Source organism: Aricia agestis, chromosome 18 (genome assembly GCF_905147365.1).
Source record: "Aricia agestis chromosome 18, ilAriAges1.1, whole genome shotgun sequence".
NCBI lineage: Eukaryota > Metazoa > Arthropoda > Insecta > Lepidoptera > Lycaenidae > Aricia > Aricia agestis.
Window position 1 is genome coordinate 12085158 of NC_056423.1, and position 19282 is coordinate 12104439.

The window sequence follows — 19282 nt, forward strand, 5'->3', positions numbered from 1 at the left end:
GAAGCTATGGAAACTTCTTTTTGTATTTTTAAAGCGAAGTCGAATGTCTGGGTAAATCCTACTAACCTTAAAATCTTTTTTGAGTAGCTTAAATTACTGATTTTAGGAATCTGAGATTCTTTTTATTTCAACAACATTTAAGACAATTGTTTTACAGTAAAAAAAACTGCAAAATACATACAACAAAGGGCACTTGTAGGGCGAGTAAATTAAACATAATACTGTATCACTAAACAGTTCCACTCCGCGTGGTGGATCGTAATTCGTAGAGGAGTGATCGGCGATCGCCACACCGACTCCGGGCGAGGACTGCCCACTAATACTATATTCTTATAATAAACTTCATTTATCAATACCCAGTTCCCTACAGCTAAAATAACCTTTTCTTATTCCATTTCAGAGCATCCTGGGCGAATTCAACAAGGAACAGGACGCTTTCATCAAGGGCCAGGATAAGGGCGGCGCGGCGGCGGTCGCGCCCTGGGTCGGCGCGCCCAATGAGGCTGGGCTGAAGGAGGAATGCCTGTCGCTGTCCACGGTAAGTGCTGGAAAATGACGACTGATTTATTCCATAGCCGCGTACTGACCAAGCGAGCAGCCTCAGGCCGCTGCACGCTAGGGCAAGGCAGCGCGTACGTTGGCCTACGTTACTATTAAAATATATAAAAAAAACTGCCTTAAAGCCACGCAGAAAAACGACGCGAGCTCAAGTTAAAAAATTATTATAAACCAAGTATTAACTTTTTTTAACTTTTATGCCGTGATCTTGTTAAGTATGTTTATATCAAGGGCTCCACGAAGTGAAAAATTTTTACGAACATTATTTAAGATTTTATTTAAAGTACAATGAGGACGGAAGTTCGAAAAAATTTCGTTAGTTAACATTTGTCTAATTTGTTGAAAAATTAACTTGAAGTTAAATTTCCAACGGGAGCAAATTCTTTGAAGTGTCCGAAATACACCATAAATTTTTGAAATTTTTAAATTAATATTTAATAAAATAATCAGTGTGACGTGCTCGGTTTTGAAGCCGCGCGCGCTATCTAAAAATGCCGCGCGGAGGCTTACTTTCAGCGTTAAATTAGAATTATAAATAATAGAGATAGAATTCCGGGAGTTGGGAGTTTTCTTATGGAAATTTCCTCCTCTTTAAGAATCTTTTTTTTAAACTTCTTAAATGTTAATAGTTTCGGAGTTTTTAACAAAAAACGTAATACCTTTTTTTTGGCAACCTAATTTGCTTATAACTTTTGCAATTTTTTGTGTGCTAATACACGCTTCCGATACATTTTTCTAGACGTCTTCCCGAATCTAATGAGCTATCGCACGTATTTTTATGACCCTTATCTCTTTATTTCGCCATTCTCAACTTATCGCTTAGACTATACAAACTTTTCATGAGATAGATAACTCCAAATTTTTAGTAATGAGAGTACTTATTATGATGAACTAGTGCTGTCTAACACACTTGTCAGCTTTTGAAAATATGTAAATCAGTGGCCCACCCGTTGCACGGTGCCGAACACAAACACCTGAGACAGACCGACAGAGACCAGTGTTTTTCAACAGGGGTTAATAAACAATCATAAGTCCCAAATCCCAATGTCACCAACGTCTGTTAGTGCTAACAGCTTGTAAAAACGTCAAGTCTTCTCCTTCATTTATATGAAAAACGAAACCTTCCATTTGGTCGGAGTACTATTATATTATATTCTGTAATTTGGTACAGGACCGGCGGAACTTCGTCCGCGCGCCGCCCGCGGGAGTGGAGTTCGAGTTCGACTACGACAAGATGTATCCGGTGGCGGTCGCCATCATGGCCGAGGATCCCAACCTCGAGAAGATGCGCTTCGACCTCGTACCCAAAGTGTGAGTATTTCACCTTGGATATTGACCTCGTACCCAAAGTGTGAGTGTTTTACCTTTGATATCGACCTCGTACCCAAAGTGTGAGTGTTTTACCTTTGATATCGACCTAGTAGTCCTAGTACCCAAATCGTGCGTATTTCACCTTGGATATCAACCGCGTTCCCTAAGTGTGAGTGTTTCACCTTGGCTCCTTGGTCCTTGATCCTGGCTTGGACCTTGGGACCTTTTATATGGCCGCGGAATGGAACGGAATGGAAGCGTCAATCTCGCCTCATGCGAGAGAATTGGAAATAGAGGGTTAGAAATATTCATCGTTTTTGTGAATACATGATGTGCTCCGTCGCTCTACGCGGCAGATGCAATGGATATACTTATTTTAAGTCAATTTGTGACCATATTTTTGGGTAAAATCATTTCAAACCGGACGTTATTTTGAAATGCTGAATATGATGAATGGTGATAATAAAAACCGACTTTTTCTATTACTATCATATTATTCAGCATGATGGTGACTTGACAGTTTCGCCCGTCATTAATATGCCATTAGCCATGGCCACGGTGGAAATGCAAAAGTATAGAAACTCATTGGAGATAAACTGAAGGTACCGTACCGATCTTTACTGCGGCTAACCGCGACCGAGAAAAAATCAATTAAAATGCCACTTTATGACATAGACTATAGACTATGTCATAAAGTAGGATTTTATTTGAATTTTTAGGACTATAGTCTATGTCATAAAATGGCATTATATTTGATTATGGATTTTTTGTCGAAGGCACGACATGGAATTTCTAAAATCCGCTAGTATATTTGTACAGTCCCTCGCTAATAGATTTTTTTATTATGTATTAAAATATTGACGCAGTTAAATGTAGGTACAATTTTGAAAACAAATTAAATATTCTTGAAAATTGAATGCAATCTCTTGGCCTATCGAGAACATTTTAAGAATTCTAATTTTTTAAAGTAAACAAAAGAACGGGTTGTCAGCATCACACAATTTTTCTACCATTCAGTACAATTTTATACCATAAACAATATTTTCTACCAAAGCACTATTTTTATACTATGCATATATTTTAGGTTTTCACTTTATGATGCACATATTTAATACACATCCATGACCCAGGAATTTTTGTTCCGTCCGCGTCGGCGGGATTCGAACCCGCGATCCCCAGCTTGATCTGCCAACGCGCTCACCACTGAGCCACATTAATTCTACTTCCGTCACGTTCCAGTATCACGGAGGAGAACTTCTGGCGGAACTATTTCTACCGCGTCTCGCTGATATGCCAGGCCAACGAGACCGACGCCGCGCGCCCCGCCGACGACGAGCAGGGTGAGTGGACCGCAGTAGACTAGTAGACCGGTAGTAGATGGTTTAGTAGTTTCAGTAGACTGGAAGATCGCTAGGAAGGGCGCTTTGTCTATCATGCGTGTAGTCACCCACGCGTGGGTCTGCCCATTTAGGCGAGACTTTTTCGTTATCGCTTCGTTATAGAATCGCCGATCAAAATGTGTGGAATTGACGTAAGCGTTCGTCAATATGACGTTGACGTTCGACTCGTCTAATGTAAATTCCATACATTTCGGCGATTCTATTAAGAAGCTTTAAAGAAAAGATTTTACCTCATGGTCCGCATGCATGCCCGAGTGACAGGAAAAGCATCCATAAAATGATAGTATGCGGGCAAATTTTAATGCAGGCCATGCCCAGGCGATGACACACATGATAGGAAAAGCACCCTACTAAAATGAAGCCTCCTAGCTATGCAAGTGAAGCATTAGAATATCTCGGTCAAGTTGAACAATATCAAAATGCTTACTTAGGAGTTTTAGCCTTATTGCACTAGCGGTTGGCGAGCGTCTTTGGGGCGGGTCGGACACGCCGCGAATACGTCGCGGACGTGCAACGATCCCGACATACTGACATGCGTCGCGAATACGTGGCGGACGCAACGGGGTAGTAGTGTTCTCTGCTTTGTTACCTAGCTGTTAGCACGTGATGAAAACGTGCCCGCCACGCGTCCGTGACGATCAAGATGCGTTGCATGTATGCGACGTATTCACTGTGTGCCCGCTCCGCACTAAACCCGCTCGCTAAACCGCTAGTATATTAACGGCCTTTATATTAATAAAGTTTTAAAAATAAGTCTAAAATATTTGCTTAAGATATTCAATTTTATATTTGCGATCTACCGGTCTATATACATTTCATTTTGTTACACATTTTCATTAGCTTGCTTTTTATTATTCTTTTTATATTTATTTTGTTTTTCTTTGCTAAAATTAGGCGACAAATCGGCGAGTTCAAACCTCATAGCCAAAGAAAAGGCATCCCAAGAGTCGATAGATGACGCAAAGAAAAGAATAAAATCGTTAAAAATTGACAGAGATGACGGTAAGTCTTTTTAAGCAAAGCTTTTTTTTTCCAAAATTTTATATTAAGTATTTCGATCATTGAAACTTTTTGTCCGAATTATGAACTTCCTTATTTTTTTTGAGACGTTTTGTCTTCTCATTTTTCGTGTTTTTTTTCTGATTTAACATTTCCGACTTGTAAACCAACTTTGCGGGATTTTTGCAATGCTTTTTCACGTCCGATTGTTTTGTGTGTAGGTTTTTGGCACTCACTTAATTCTACCATTTACGGAGAAACCGCTCTAGAGCGACGCGACACGGCGCGACACTTCACTTCGATAGAGTTGGCGTTTTACAAACGTGAATCTGACGTTTTACAAACGTGACTCTGACGTTTTACAAACGTGAATCTGACGTTTTACAAACGTGAATCTGACGTTTTACAAACGTGAATCTGATGTTTTACAAACGTGAATCTGACGTTTAAAAAACTGAATCTGACGTTTTACAAACGTTAATCTGACGTTTTATAAACGATAGTTCTAGGGAAGTGAAGTGTCGCGCCGTGTCGTGTAGCTTTAGTGCGGTCTTACCCTCAATATATTGGCAAACGACGTTGTGTCAGGTGCGTAGTCAATGCTTATGGCTACTAGGGCCCCAAAAACGTTGTTGCTATCTCATTTTTTGTGTTAAATAGTTCATGTAATTTACATAGGTTTCTTTCGTTATACCTAAGCATATTAGATAGGGAAATGTTTTGATATTTTAATACTAATAAGAGCCATGGTATATTATGCCAGCTGTTTTGTGGTACTATCTTGAAACAGTAGATACCCAAATTAGTAAAGAACTTACAAGTACAGCTATGTGATAAGATTTGTACTTTTTTCATTTGGCTTTAATACCACTGTGTACATACATCGAAGTACCTATATTACCCGACCGCGTCCGAAAAATGGGCGGGGTTTTAGGTGTTTTGTGTGTATGAATGTATGTTTTTGGCACGCTCATGGAGCCTGTCGATCTGCCACAGCTATGTATCCACAAAATGGCGTACGTAGTCCGATTTTTATTTATTTAAGTTTAATGCAGTGTTTCCCAACCTTTTTCAGCTACGGACCCCTAGGTTTCAAGCATAGTTTTCACGGAACCCCTTGATAAAAAAAATCTGATTATGTATGGTTCGTCGAGGGCCACAGGTCGGGAAACACTGGTTTGATGAAAGAATATATGTAAATATGTTTTTGACTTTCTCCGGAATGCAGCTTAAGCGACAACGGATCGGGATCTGCGATGACGTCACAGCGCTTCATCTCACACACCCCTATATCATTTGTACCGACACCCTGTATAAGCCAATCTGTTCTGCGAATCATAGCTCACTTATTTACAGAATAGATTTCGATTTTGTTATCCAGTGGCGTAGCTAAGTAGATTTTCGGGAGGGGCATCTTTTATAAATATTCCTGGGCCATTCGCAAATACTTTTTCTTTATCGCTTCTTTATAGAATCGCCGATCAAAATGTATGGAATTGACATAAGCATGTCAATACCGTACATTTTGATCGGCGATTCTATAAAGAAGTAATAAAGAAAAGGTCTCGGTGACAGGTTTCGGTGGTTAATACCGCACCCCGAAGATCTACCGTCCCCCGAGAAACGTAAAATCATACTAGTAGTTTAAACACGTGTATATTCTATGGTAGCTACGAAACTGTACGTCGTTAATGATAATTAAAATATTTATCACACGATCGAATAATTTAATAGAACACCAATCACATAATAAGTTAGATATTATTTTTTATTAGCGTTAAAGCGAATATATTTTTGTTATAATGTTTAAATGATGTTGCAAAGCTTTCAGCGGGAATATATCGGTAACATAAATTTCTATCTAACGTCATATCTTCATCGTTGTTAAAATGTTGTGTGTCTTTGAAAATATATAATATATGACAATATATACAGCTTCGTGTCCTAAATATTGAATGTTATTGTATATAAATCGGTTTATTCTCTCCGCCATACCCTTTGGACACTCGCACGCTAGGACACGGATTGGTTGCCCGACTGATTGTCCGGCTGGTTGTCCAATTGGTTGACCAACTAGTTGTTCAACTAGTTGTCCTACTGGTTGTCCAACTAGTTGTTCGACTGGTTGTCCAACTAGTTGTTCGACTGATTGTCAAACTGGTTGTTCGACTGGTTGTCCAACTAGTTATTCGACCAATTAGTTGTTCTACTGGTTGTCCAACTAGATCTTCGACTGGTTGTCCAACTAGTAGTTCAACTAGTTGTCCTACTGGTTGTCCAACTAGTTGTTCGACTGGTTGTCCAACTAGTTGTTCGACTGATTGTCAAACTGGTTGTGCAACTGGTTATCCAACTGCTTGTCAAACTGGTTGAGCGCTGGTTGTCCAGTTGGTTGTCCAACTGGTTGTTGATCGGTGTCGCAACCTCGTCCTACCGAGGTGTCCTAGGGCGAAGGCTCCGGTAGATATTTTCATAAGGGATGGCACACGTTTGTGATCGGTCTGATATGGACATGTAAATGGTAGTCGCATAGATTATTTTTTCGGATCATAACCTAGGTTGTCGATCGGGGGCGTAGCTAGGATAGCGTGCTCATCGGTGCCCACGTGGCGGCCTTGAATCCGCTTCTGCTCCTCGCCACGCCCCAGATCTAAATGTCAATATTTTATGTGGAATGAATGTTGTGTATTGTTTAAGGATGTTCTTCAGAGGAATTTGTATTCACTGGTCGTAGTTGTTGGGTGGGGTTAAAGTAGACATTAAATTCTACAATGGAATTCGAGTAACACTTAATTTATGACGAATTATTAATGGTCTAGGTGTCCATTTTGTGACCCATGGATTATCCATTTTGCGACTGCGGAATATCCATTTTGTGACAATGTCTACAAATTAACATGTTTGTTAGGGAGTATAAGAGACTGGGAATGTAGTGAATAAAATTCCTCGCGCTAGGTCTCACTGTACAAAGTTTTAACATTGCTAATTATATTTGCCTATCTGCTTGTATTATGCTTGTTTTTGTATCACCCCTCCCCCCATTTCTTCTCCAAAGTTGGTTTACTGTTAGCAATGTTAAAGCTGCTGTTGTGTTGTCAGATTCTATTTTCAAATACATGTTTGGAACAAGTGTGTTTTGCAAGTAAATTTTCAGTGATTGCTGTAAGTTTAAATTTGGTATAAGGCATGTGGAACTTATCCTGACCACTGTCAAGTGAACGTAGGAATATATTTTACTTGGGGAATAAATATATTGTGGTTCTTAAGTCCGATCGCCGGATAGAGAGAATTTCGGTCATTAACCTAGATGGCTATAACTTGATCTATCTATAATCATCTGTACATTGCTGCATTGTATTGTTGAACGAGCTCTGTTAGTTCAATGGCCAAGTAGAATCTTCGTATGAAAATTCATCAGAATCTTGACATCAGTCTAAAAGTGCAATGTCTTAATAATCATAAGTCATAACCTTTAACTAATAAAACACACACACTTTGTATAGAGAAGTAATAGCTAAACAATGTTATGTCCTCGTCTAACATTTAAGAACAGTTGATTGACAAAAACAAACATTATTTGACTAAGACGCGTATTACAGTGTAGATATTTTTATTAGTATTGGACGGTAGCCACTACATATCTAAAACATGACAGTCAATTATTTCATAACCCATACTAAGGGCAAAATAATGCTTAGATAAATCGGACATCAAGTTAAAAATAAGTGTGTAAAATCAAGAATCAACTGTCAAGTGTGATTTAAAGATTTTTTAAGTCATAATTTAATATTTATTGGTTTTATTTAAGTAATTAAATAAGGGGCAACGCATAAAATTTTGGAAAGCATCAATAATATGAATGGATCTGAAGTCAGTAATTTAATACAAATTTCAACATTCAAATGAAGTTACTTCACTTGCCTTGTGAGTTGTAGATTGGACTAGGATTATAACGGTATTGATCTAGCCGGTATTACAAAGTATTGCTCATAATGTTTATGCTCAAGATAACTTTAAAGAAAATACAAGATAATATACAGGGTGTAACAAAAACAAGTGATAATACTTTAGGGTGTGTATGTGTTCCTTATAGAGAATTCACTGTGAAAGTAGCAGCGTTGAACGACCAAAAATTTTTTTCACTTTTGTATGGGCAAGCGCCCGAACGTCACGAGTTTCCTCATACAAAAGTGAAAAAAAATTTGGTCTTTTAGCGCTGCTACTTTCACAGTGAACTCTCTATAAGGAACACATACACACCCTAAAGTATTATCACTTATTTTTGTTACACCTTGTATATTATGTTTGATTGATCTAAGCATATCCAACCCGCTAGAATAGATTCTGACAACACAAGAGGCGTTGTTTTATATCTATTTACAAATGTTAGTAACTCCAATCAGTATAATGTTCGTTGTGTAGATTTTAGTTGATAAGGTTTGAACAGTGATAACAGGCCTATGTGTCCGCCGCGTCTGTGGAAATTGTCCGGATGGTCGTCGATATCTTCGGAACGATCCAAAGTAGATGAGACAAAGTAATGCCTCAAATGTTTTTGGTAGATCTCAGACTGTAAACAACGCTGATTGTTGACAAGTGAATGCAAATACATATTGCTATTTCAGAAGATCTGCTTTGACACAGCTGAGAAAAACTAACAGTGATAGCAACAATATTTCTAAGAAATGTAATGCTAAAGGAGGAAAGATATCAAAGTTACGAAGTGGGATAAAGGTCATTGAAATATCAGTCAGACACTTTCGATGGGGTTCAAATGGATTCAGAAAAGATAAAGTTTTGAAAATATCGACGACTGTACTAGATGACCACTCCACAGTTTACATTCCTATCGCGTAGAAACTCGTAGCAATAATTGATGGATAGGATACGCGTCACCTGTCTCTCGAACGATCCTCTGTGCATAGAAAATTGGTAAGGTTGGACAACGATATGGTTAAAGATCTAGGAGTAAAGTTATCTGCTTCTGGCATCGCTTGCTTAATGATCCATATTTCTGGAAATTCTAAGCTATAGAAAAATATATGGTAATAACTCAATGTAACGATATTCTGGAAAGAAGCGATATGATTATAGCAATGCTGTCGTGAATGCACGACTAACAAGTTTTCAGAAAATTAACGTGTGAGAAAAATAATCTGATAACAAAAGATTCTTCAACTTATTGGATTTACTATAAAGGAGTCCCAACTTTAAGAATTCGTTCCCTCTTTTTCTGTCTTTTCGTTTTTTTCTGCTTCTTCGTTCTGCTGTCAACTTGGTTGCCCTAAGAACTTTACGCCAGTGTGATGCTAGTTGGGGGGTCTTTCAATCGTTGTTCAACTGTGCCAAGATCTATGCACTACCCTGGATTTCTCTGGCGCTAGATCACTCGACTGTCGCTTATTTCAGTTCTGACAATAAAAATACCCTCATTTTGATTAGATGTACCATCTGTAATGCCCCAGGTATCAGTTGTTTGGTTGGAGGTATAAAAGTGACCTTCATTTTCTTTATATCAATTTACTTGACCGAAAAGTGCACAAATAGAAGAGAGAGAGCAAATGTCAGCTTTATAGCGTCATCTCTCACACATCAATATATTTAAATATATAATGTTGTAATATCTATGTGCTTTAAGGTTGGATTTTCAATAGTATCTGTTTATTGTTAACTCATATTTTAGTCCCTCAACTTAATTTTTATTCCTCCATTTTGTAAAGTCACCTTTATGCCTTCAACTCGTTTTATAGTTGATAATATCTTCCTCTAAGCGTTTGTTTGTCCGTTTCTAGAGGTGGTATAGACTTCACTTTTGTCAATACTCGGGTTTAAATGTTTAGTGAAATTATATAATAGTTATTAATGGCATTTATAGTTAGTTATTATGAATTGAAATAATTATATTATTCTAAAATAAAATTGCGAGTTGTTATTTATTTCTCACAATTATATTAAGTTCAACCCGTCAATACCTTTGATAAATCTTTAAAGCGATTTATTTGATTTAAATCAATAGACTATTATGAAAAAATGTGTGGTAATGGATTCATAATTTCCTTTGGTTGTACCTAATAAAGCTCTATTTTTTTAAGTTTTCAAACTAAAAAGGATAACTTAGTTATTCAAACAGATATCTTCCTTTAATTATCTATTTTGTGTTCTTCAACAATCTTTATTTAAATGAAGGGCTTGACAAAGTAATAAAAATGCTCAGCAAAATTGGAGGGGAAATTAGTGGCGATTGTGCAATATTTATTTATTTAAATAATAAATCGCCCACCAAAATTGGAGGGGAAATTAGTCGCGATTGTGCAATACCTACTGATATCCTAGTATCAGAGAAGTTCATTCATAGGCAAATTGCGGATCTACTTAATTTTGTCGCTTTATGTCAAACCCCGCTATCCGATCACGACTAATATTGAAATCATATTTAAAACAAAAAAAATAACAGGCTTATCAACTGCCTATGAATAAATTTTTTCGACGGTGTTCATTGATGGATGGTTCTACCAATGAAGAGTCATCGTCTGATCGCGATCTACCAATAGCGACCCGTCTAAACACTGATCTACCAATAGCGTGACCCCGTGCGCCCCGCCCACATCTCGACCTTTGGTCGAGATGTGGGCGGGGATACCGCTGCGCCTTCCCCTTTAATTTTTGCCGAGCGATACAAATTTCGACGTCTAAAGGCCTGTTTCACCACTTACTGATAAGTTCCCGATAGGCTATCCACCTTTTAATTTGACAGATAAAATATGGAGATACTGTCAAATAAGTTGTGGGTAGCCTTGTCGGCACTTTATCAGTAAGTGATGAAACGGGACTCGTACCAACAAACCGTTTTGAGACTGAAACATTTGGACGAGGATGCCGCGTCCTGCTCTAACAAACGTGAAACGACGTTGTTAGCGCATGACGCAGCATTCTCGTTCGATTGTTAGAGTCTCAAAACGGTTTCGTGGTAGGCCTCCAGGCCCTAAGTGTTATAATATTCTTCTAAACTTCTAGAACAATGGGAGAAGGAACTAGAAGCTGAGTTGAACGAGTACGAAGTAGTGGCAGAGAAGAATACAGACGACAAGTGGGAGAAGGAGTGCGAGGATCTTCTAGAAGATGAGATTGATCTCAAGTAATCGCTTCTGTGACGTTTTAGGCCCGTATAAATAGTCAGTACTTAAGATGCGACCCGGTCTCAAGACGCGATTCGGCTCTGTGATTGGTCCAAAATTTGACAGCCAACCAATCACAGTGCCTGAACCGTGTCTTGAGACCGAAATGCATCTTGAGTACTGACTATTTATACCGGACTTAGTGTCTAAACACACCGTGCCTAAGTTCCGCGGCGAAAGTTCGGCATGATTAGGTACGTCAGAAATGTTAAACGAATACAATATAACGCGACGTAATTTCGGCATGGTGTCATCGGTAATTTAAAATACATTGCAGGCGGAATCACGCCGAACTTTCGCCGCGGTACTTCGGCATGGTGTGTTTAGACACGGATTTGGATAGTAGGTTAAAACAGTTGGCAAGTGGTGGCCGTTCATAAATTACGTCACACTATTTTTGGGTCTTTTTAACTTTGCTGCCACAGGTTTTTAAAACCCTTTTTAGAAGTTTTGTGTCATATTTTTATGTTTCACATTCACATTATATATGTTCGACTAGCGCCCTCTTTAGAGTGACGTAATTTATGGATGGCCCCTGATTATAATAATGAACAGATAATATTTAATTTGTACAGTATAGATTTCTTAATATAAATATTTGTTAGTCAATTATTTAAGTGTAGTATTAAAAGAGAGAAAAATGTTTTATTTTGCAATAATTATGATATATGATATTTTATTAAATCAACGCGTAATTTAGCGATTTTGCTTAACGCCAGGGTGGATGTAAAAAATAAAGAACAGTTTATTTCAATAAATTGTTCTTTGTTTAGTTACATCAGTTTATTTACAGTTATACACATTATTTACAGATACAGTACATAATTCGATATTTACACTATTTAATATCAAGTGATATAATATAATGAGTCTTTTATTTTAACAGTACTTAGGTAGTATGCGTTATAGTATGAGTGTATCGTTCTGTGAATGTAAGAGTGTATGTGTGCGTAAACTTGGTCTTTGTATATGAGTTTAAATAGACAGAAATAAAAGTATGCGCCATTTTGTGGTGCAGTTTTAGTGTTCATTCCTAATACCAATGAACACTAAAACTGCACCACAAAATATCCGATTTTACCTTGATCTTTATCTAAGAAAGTGTAAGACTATAACACTTTCTTAGAATTATTATAAGTGAAATGATTTTAATAGCATTGTCATAGGTCTACCAGAATCTCATGGCAATTTTTGACAGCAGATTTTTAAAAAATATCCTTGATCATTGGATAAATTTTTATGTGTGCATGTTTCACACACAGAATAAGCCGCTAAAGGAATAAAAAAGGATGAAAATGTTTTATTCCTATTACCCCGGCATTCCTAGAGTCAATTTATTTTCTCATTTTTTGCCATCAGATTCTGGTAGACCTATAATTAATTTTGTCTGACTGTACTGATGTAATGTTAGTTTTTATACTACAAATACAATTTCGTATCATTTTACATGCTTTTATAGAAATGAACCGTTCAAATAACATTATTAGTTACATACTCAATAGTCATAATAATATTACGTTGTGTTTCAGTTTATCAAATTCCAAAATAAAAGTAATATTTTGTTCGTATGTGTGATATTAAGGTCTATATTCAATTTATTATGTAAGTTATGTAAAGTTTTAGCTATACTCTTTCGCTAAGTATGAAATATTATGTCTTCTATCTCTTTCTCTTGTGTGGGTACTGTGTGAGAGATAAAACAATATACAGCTCGACAAGGCTTTAAATGAACGTGGGTGACATTGACGGGAGCGCTGCTGGTAAAGGAGAACTGTCAAACACATGTCAAAAATGACGGTTTTGTATGATAGAAGCGTTTAGTTCCTTTTCTCGCCACGTTCATATAAAGCCTTGTCGAACTGTAATGTGCATTTTGCAAGCGATACGAAAGATACTCTGCAACTTGAGTCTTGACAGTTACCAAATTTTTGCTGGCAATTATATATATACATTTTTTTGTATGTAACATTAGGTACTTTTTTGCGGCGCGAGATTTTGCTTTTCTAGCATTTTTAAAATCGATGGTTCAACAGTCAAAAAATAAATAAGTATATTAATGATAATAATTATATCTTAATACATTTAATACCTACCGCTGTAAGTTTAAATTATTGCATTAGCTTTCTAAAATATTTAATTCACTATGTTTAGCAGCGTTTAATTAAAGTCTTTGTCTGTCATGTGAGTTATCTAATGTGCCAGATAAAGACGAGCAGACAGTGTATACAGGGTGTAACAAAAACATGTGATAATAATTTAGGGTGTGTACGTGTTCCTTGTAGAGAGTTCACTGTGTAAGTAGTAGCGCTGAAAGACAATTTTTTTTTTCACTTTTGTATGGGGAAACTCGTGACGCTCGGGCCCTTGCTCATAAAAAAAAGAAAAAAAAAATCGCCTCTCAGCGCTGCTACTTTCACAGTAAACTCTCTACAAGGAACACGTACACACCCTAAAGTATTATCACATGTTTTTGTTACACCCTGTAGTTATTCTCTGTGTAAATATTTTAATAGTGAGTGAGATAATATTAGTAGAGCCCCGTCAATGTTTTTCTAGACCAGACTTATGACTTATTAAGTATATTATATCCGTATTATAGCTTCGCTGTATCGCAATACTTTTCCCCCTAATTTTATTAAAAAAAAATATATCATATCAGAATACTTAGTCAAAATGCCTACGCCAGTTTCGATAGTGAAGTTAGATGTTAAAATGTATGTCATTGGACATCCTGCGGGGCTAAAATGGTCGCTTTGGAGAATCATGTAATTAATCATAATATGATTAATTTTTCACTCCACTTTGCGTGCAATTCATATAGTGATTCGCTTACATCAAAGATTGGTCTCTCGCGCGGCGCTTGCGCGCGGCGACCAATCATTAATCGAAGCGAATCACTATATGAATTGCACGCTAACGGCCGTTCCCAATATTTGATCTATCTCTGGTTTTGCCCTACTAGAGATAGGAATAGCTCATATTAGACATTAGAGACATATATTTTATGTCAATTGTGAGCTATTCCTATCTCTAGTAGGGCAAAACCAGAGATAGATCAAATATTGGGAACGGCCGTTAGTGGAGTTTAAAAATGAATCATATTATGATTCTCCAAATCGACCATTTTAGCCCCGCTGTATACATTTTTGTATAATTATAAAACTTTGCTATCAAAACTGGCGTAGCTATTTTGACTAACCACTCTCTAGACTCTAAAGTCTATAGATATTATTAACTTTTTGTCAGAACTCTCTGATTGTTAGCTCCTTTTTTATAAAAATAAATAAATCATTTATTACCTGATCAGTCCTGGCTTATTCTCATGCCTCGATTTGTTTCCAGTGTGAAAGCCAGCGATCGAAGCGATTATGGCATGAGAACGCCATGATCATTTTCTGTCAAGTGACTTTGTCTATGTGTTAGACAAAACAGATTATATATCAAATAACTAATATGACGTTTACTTATTTTTATTAAATGGAGCTTTGTATGAGCTAAGCTTAATGTGTATAAAACTGTATCTTTGAATATCTCGATGTTGTCTTAAAATTGACTTCGTATAATGCAGGACTGAACATTCCTCAAATTAATAAAATGTTTTTTGTTAAACAACGTATTTTATTTACTTCTTATCTACGAATAATAAAAACTAAGGAAACGTAACTCCCATACTTCAATCGTTCTCAAGGCTCATTTCTCACACTAAAATAATATGGCAATAGCTACGAAAAAAACTACATTCAAATTGACAAAATAAAGCCGTTGACAATGTTTGTCACTTCTATAATTATTAATTTCACAAAATTCTTACATGTATTCGGGTTTCTTTTTGCATAAAGTATGCATGTATTCGGGTTACATTTTGTAGAATCGGAACAACTTCCTTAGTTTTTATTATTCATAGCTTCTAATTAATGCCTGCCAAATGCCCTGTAGGGGTATTATACACCCAGTATTATACCATCAAAAGTCAAAACTCTAGTCAGTGTTAGGGCGGGAACACAATTTACTTAATTTCGCATCGCATCGCAAAATCTGCGACAAAATTCATAATAAAAATGACATTATGATGCCAACTGCGATGCGATGCGATTTCGCAGTTTTGTGTGGGACTTGGGAGCCCTTAGATGGGTATTGGGTATGCCGTAATCCGTATGGTATATTTGACAGAAAAAAAAATATTTTTGTGAAGATCAAATATCTGCGTCGTGTTGCTGAGTTCCAGATTTGAATTCTTGGTTTTTATAAAGAAAACTGACTTTGATACGTGAATGATAATAAGTAGGGATATTAGCGTTCCGTGTATTCTTTTAACACGGACATTAGTTTCTTTGGAGCTACGAACGAATCGAAACAAAAGATTTTTAGGGTTTAACGCCTCTAGTCCACTGACGCTGCGAACTGCGAAACAGCGGCGAACCGATTTACTGTCTCATCCGCCACACGACAATGCGCTATATTGCATCTCGCTCTATTCCTGTTTCGCAGATATATCGTAGTTCGCAGAGTCGGTGGACTAGAGGCATAAATTGCTAAAAAAATATAACGTGATTAATACACGACCCTAACGCTTCTGTTGGCAGCGCCCCTAGTGGCAGACAATGGTAACTTATATCGACTTCGACTCTAGACCATGTAGAAAAGGTGGCAGCACTTGTCTAGTAAATGATCAATTTTGTTTCGGATTTGTGACGCCAGTAGGCGCATTTCTATGTATAACGGCCGTTCCCAATATTCAATATATCTCTGGTTTGACATACAACCGATCGCTGCTAACATTGAATTGACATAAAATATATGTCTCTAATGTCTAATGTGAGCTATTCCTATCTCTAGTAGGGCAAAACCAGAGATAGATCAAATATTGGGAACGGCCGTAAGAGAACGTGTGAATGAACTACAGATAGCAGGACATGTCAAGTAAATACACCTTACGGCCCGGCCGCACCTGCGTCTATCGTCCGAAGCTTCGTGCTGTGAGACGATACCATTGGACGATACACGCAGATCGTCCAATTGTATCGGTTTTAGCGCGAAGCACTGCGCATATGCGGTCGCGGCTTTATGGTAAACGTTACCAGGGTTGTTGAGGAAGTGATTATGAGGAAGAGGAGGAGGAAGAGGAATTGTCACGCGCAAATTTAGAGAATACGGATGAGGAAGAGGATATTTTTTGAGTAAGAGGAAGCGGATGAGGAATGTGGAAAACACACAATTATATAATATGTACCTAGTACTGTAATAACTATAGGTACATATATAATTACACAAAAAATAATTAAAAGGGCATTTTCCAGTGGACCAAACTATGAATCTCAACCAGCAGTCGGCAACACGCGACCCGCGGGCCGCGTGCGGCCCGCGAACGTGTTATGAATAAGTTATATATGACATATCAAAAACAGTGTTTTCTAATATTGCCAGTAGTAATTGCCTCTTAAGAATGTAGCTGACACTAGCTGTTTGTGTCATTTTATAAAAAACGTTACTAAACTTATTTCCCTTCATTATGTGTAGGTATACTTCTCGGGTTAATACAAGTATGAGGCCTGCGGCCCGCCTTTAATTTGTTTTGCCACCTTGTGGCCCTTGCCTGCCAAAAGGTTGCCGCCCGCTGATCTAAACCTTTCTCAAAAAAGTCAAAACACACACAATAAAGAATCATCAAAATCGATCCAGCAGTTAAGTAGGAGTTCAGTAACATACACAACACACGCACACAAAAAAAAGATGAGTGAATGATACAATTCTCGCGCCTTGGCGTGTCACGACGTGCGTTGCCATGATTGGATACTCGACGCGCATGCGCAGTGAAATTCCTCATAAATTCCTCTTAAATTTTGAGGAAGCGATAGCGGAAGAGGATTTTTCATTTTTTATTTATGAGGATGCGGTAACGGTTGAGGAACCCAAAATATTGCGGAACTTCCTCATTATGAGGAAGCGTAAGAGGAATCCCTAGTTACCAGTAGCTCTACCATAAGTTTAAAGCTATAGTATTTATCGATACTCGATATCGGGTACTTTGCCATACTAAAATCTACTTAGTCGGTATAGGTACATATAACTAATCTGTGGTCGGTATCGAGTATCGATAAATACTACAGCTTTAAACTCATGGTAGAGCTACAGAATAACAGAACTCTCATTGAGACTATGGAAATAATCATAACTAGGGAAATCGCAGACGGCACACTTTTTGTGTGATCGAGTCTGCGGCGCACATACAGTTTGCATGGCCGCGTCATGCAGACTGTATGTACGCCAACGATATCAAAATACTATGCGCCGCAGACTCGATCACACAAAAAGTGTACCGTCTCACGTCTGCGATCTCCCCTAGGATGGCAAATCTGTCGCGCCATTTGTATACGCATAGGAATCGCGCTTTTTCCGGTCTAAATAGTATCCTATGACCTATAGGGACCGTGCAGAAACTAGCGCCAAAAATCATTTATCGCGCGAGAAACGTACATTTTCCCGGAATAAAAAGTATCCTATGTCCTTTCCCGGGGCTTAAAGTAAATCCATACCAAATTTCAGCAAAATTGGTTCAGCGGTTTGGGCGTGAAGTGCTAACAGACGTCTACACTTTCGCATTTATAATATTGAGTATGGATGAGTTTCTAACCGTAAACAAAGAACGAAAGCGTGAATAAAAATGTTTAAAGCTTATCTAGTTATCTAAGAAAATATCTGAAAAAGTAATTAGTAGCATCCATCAGCATAAAAAGTAAAACTTGATAAATATTGCAATAATGGAGATGCGAAAATACTTATAATAATTACCTACTGAAAATGCTTGTGGATTAACAAAATAAAACAAGTTTACTAAAATAAATGCTTTTATTTCATCAACCTTCTGCAATTCGCTCGATACCATCTTTACAACTTTTGTCTGTCACTATTTTTAACTAGTGTACTTCATCAGTGCAAACACTATATAAGTATTCTTTAAATAACACACAAAGACTGCACTATTAATAGTTTTCCTACTTGAAGAATCATCCTTTTGAGAACCAACACTTTGACAAGATGGTTCAAGATAAACACTATCACGTTCGCTACATAGAGCAAAGTCCTTTAAGCCACTCTGACATTGGCAACTCACCGAGGCGGCCATTTTCAAAAGAAGAAGAAGTACTATTATATTATATTCTGTGCCTCAGTGTTGAAATTGAATGTCCTGGCAGGACTTCTCCAAATTATCCTTACTTTTGATGCAACTTGTTGCATTCTAGTTGATGTCTTTGAAATTCTTTTTTAAAAGAGTTTTTTTTATTTTCTTCTCCAGGAAAAATTGTAGGTATATTATATGCCGGGTGTACAGGATTTTCCGATCTTGGCCAATTAAATGAGCGGTGCATAGGTACCTATGTAAAATTTAGATGGAACTTGGAAGCCCGTTTGGATATTTACTGAAAGAAGCAACGGTTATAGGTTAGGTTCATATTGTGTTCATCTAAATGAATTTACGGTAATAATCTACAAAATTCAGTGTTTTTACGAGTCTACACATAACATTCATGGAACTTTTTAAGTACTTACATATGTTTTACCGGCTTTTATCCATTTCTTTCGTTTTTCAATAAGCCATGGCATGTGAATACTTTTGGCAGGAAAATAGTAAAATTTTAGATCGTTCGATTTGCCTTTATTTTTCTTGTTAGTATGTATTAGAACATCCAGGAATACAACAATGCTTGAAAATACTCAAATTTCTCAAGAAATCCTTTAATTTCCCGTAGCTTGACTTGAGCTTGTCAATAAAATTTTCGTAAAAGTTTCGGCTACTCGTCACTAGTGGCAGTGTCATCGCTCTGCACGGTCCTATCCCTA

General features: G+C 37.3%; 1 protein-coding gene across 5 annotated transcripts in view; it reads left to right on the plus strand.

Moving 5' to 3' along the window:
• Positions 1-12072, plus strand: part of LOC121735894 (synapse-associated protein of 47 kDa) — a 60876-nt gene extending 48804 nt beyond the window's left edge. Inside the window, exons 6-11 of one of the 5 annotated variants that reach the window (XM_042126884.1) lie at positions 401-538; positions 1730-1869; positions 3109-3209; positions 4164-4271; positions 11283-11428; positions 11776-12072. In XM_042126884.1, the coding sequence (XP_041982818.1) occupies positions 401-538; positions 1730-1869; positions 3109-3209; positions 4164-4271; positions 11283-11407 (612 nt within the window). In that variant the 3' untranslated portion in view covers positions 11408-11428; positions 11776-12072. Of the gene's footprint in view, positions 1-400; positions 539-1729; positions 1870-3108; positions 3210-4163; positions 4272-5343; positions 5452-5496; positions 5768-11282; positions 11429-11772 lie in introns of those variants that run through there. The other 4 variants (XM_042126885.1, XM_042126887.1, XM_042126886.1 and 1 more) reach the window with 4 other exon arrangements.
• Positions 12073-19282: the final 7210 nt, after the last annotated feature.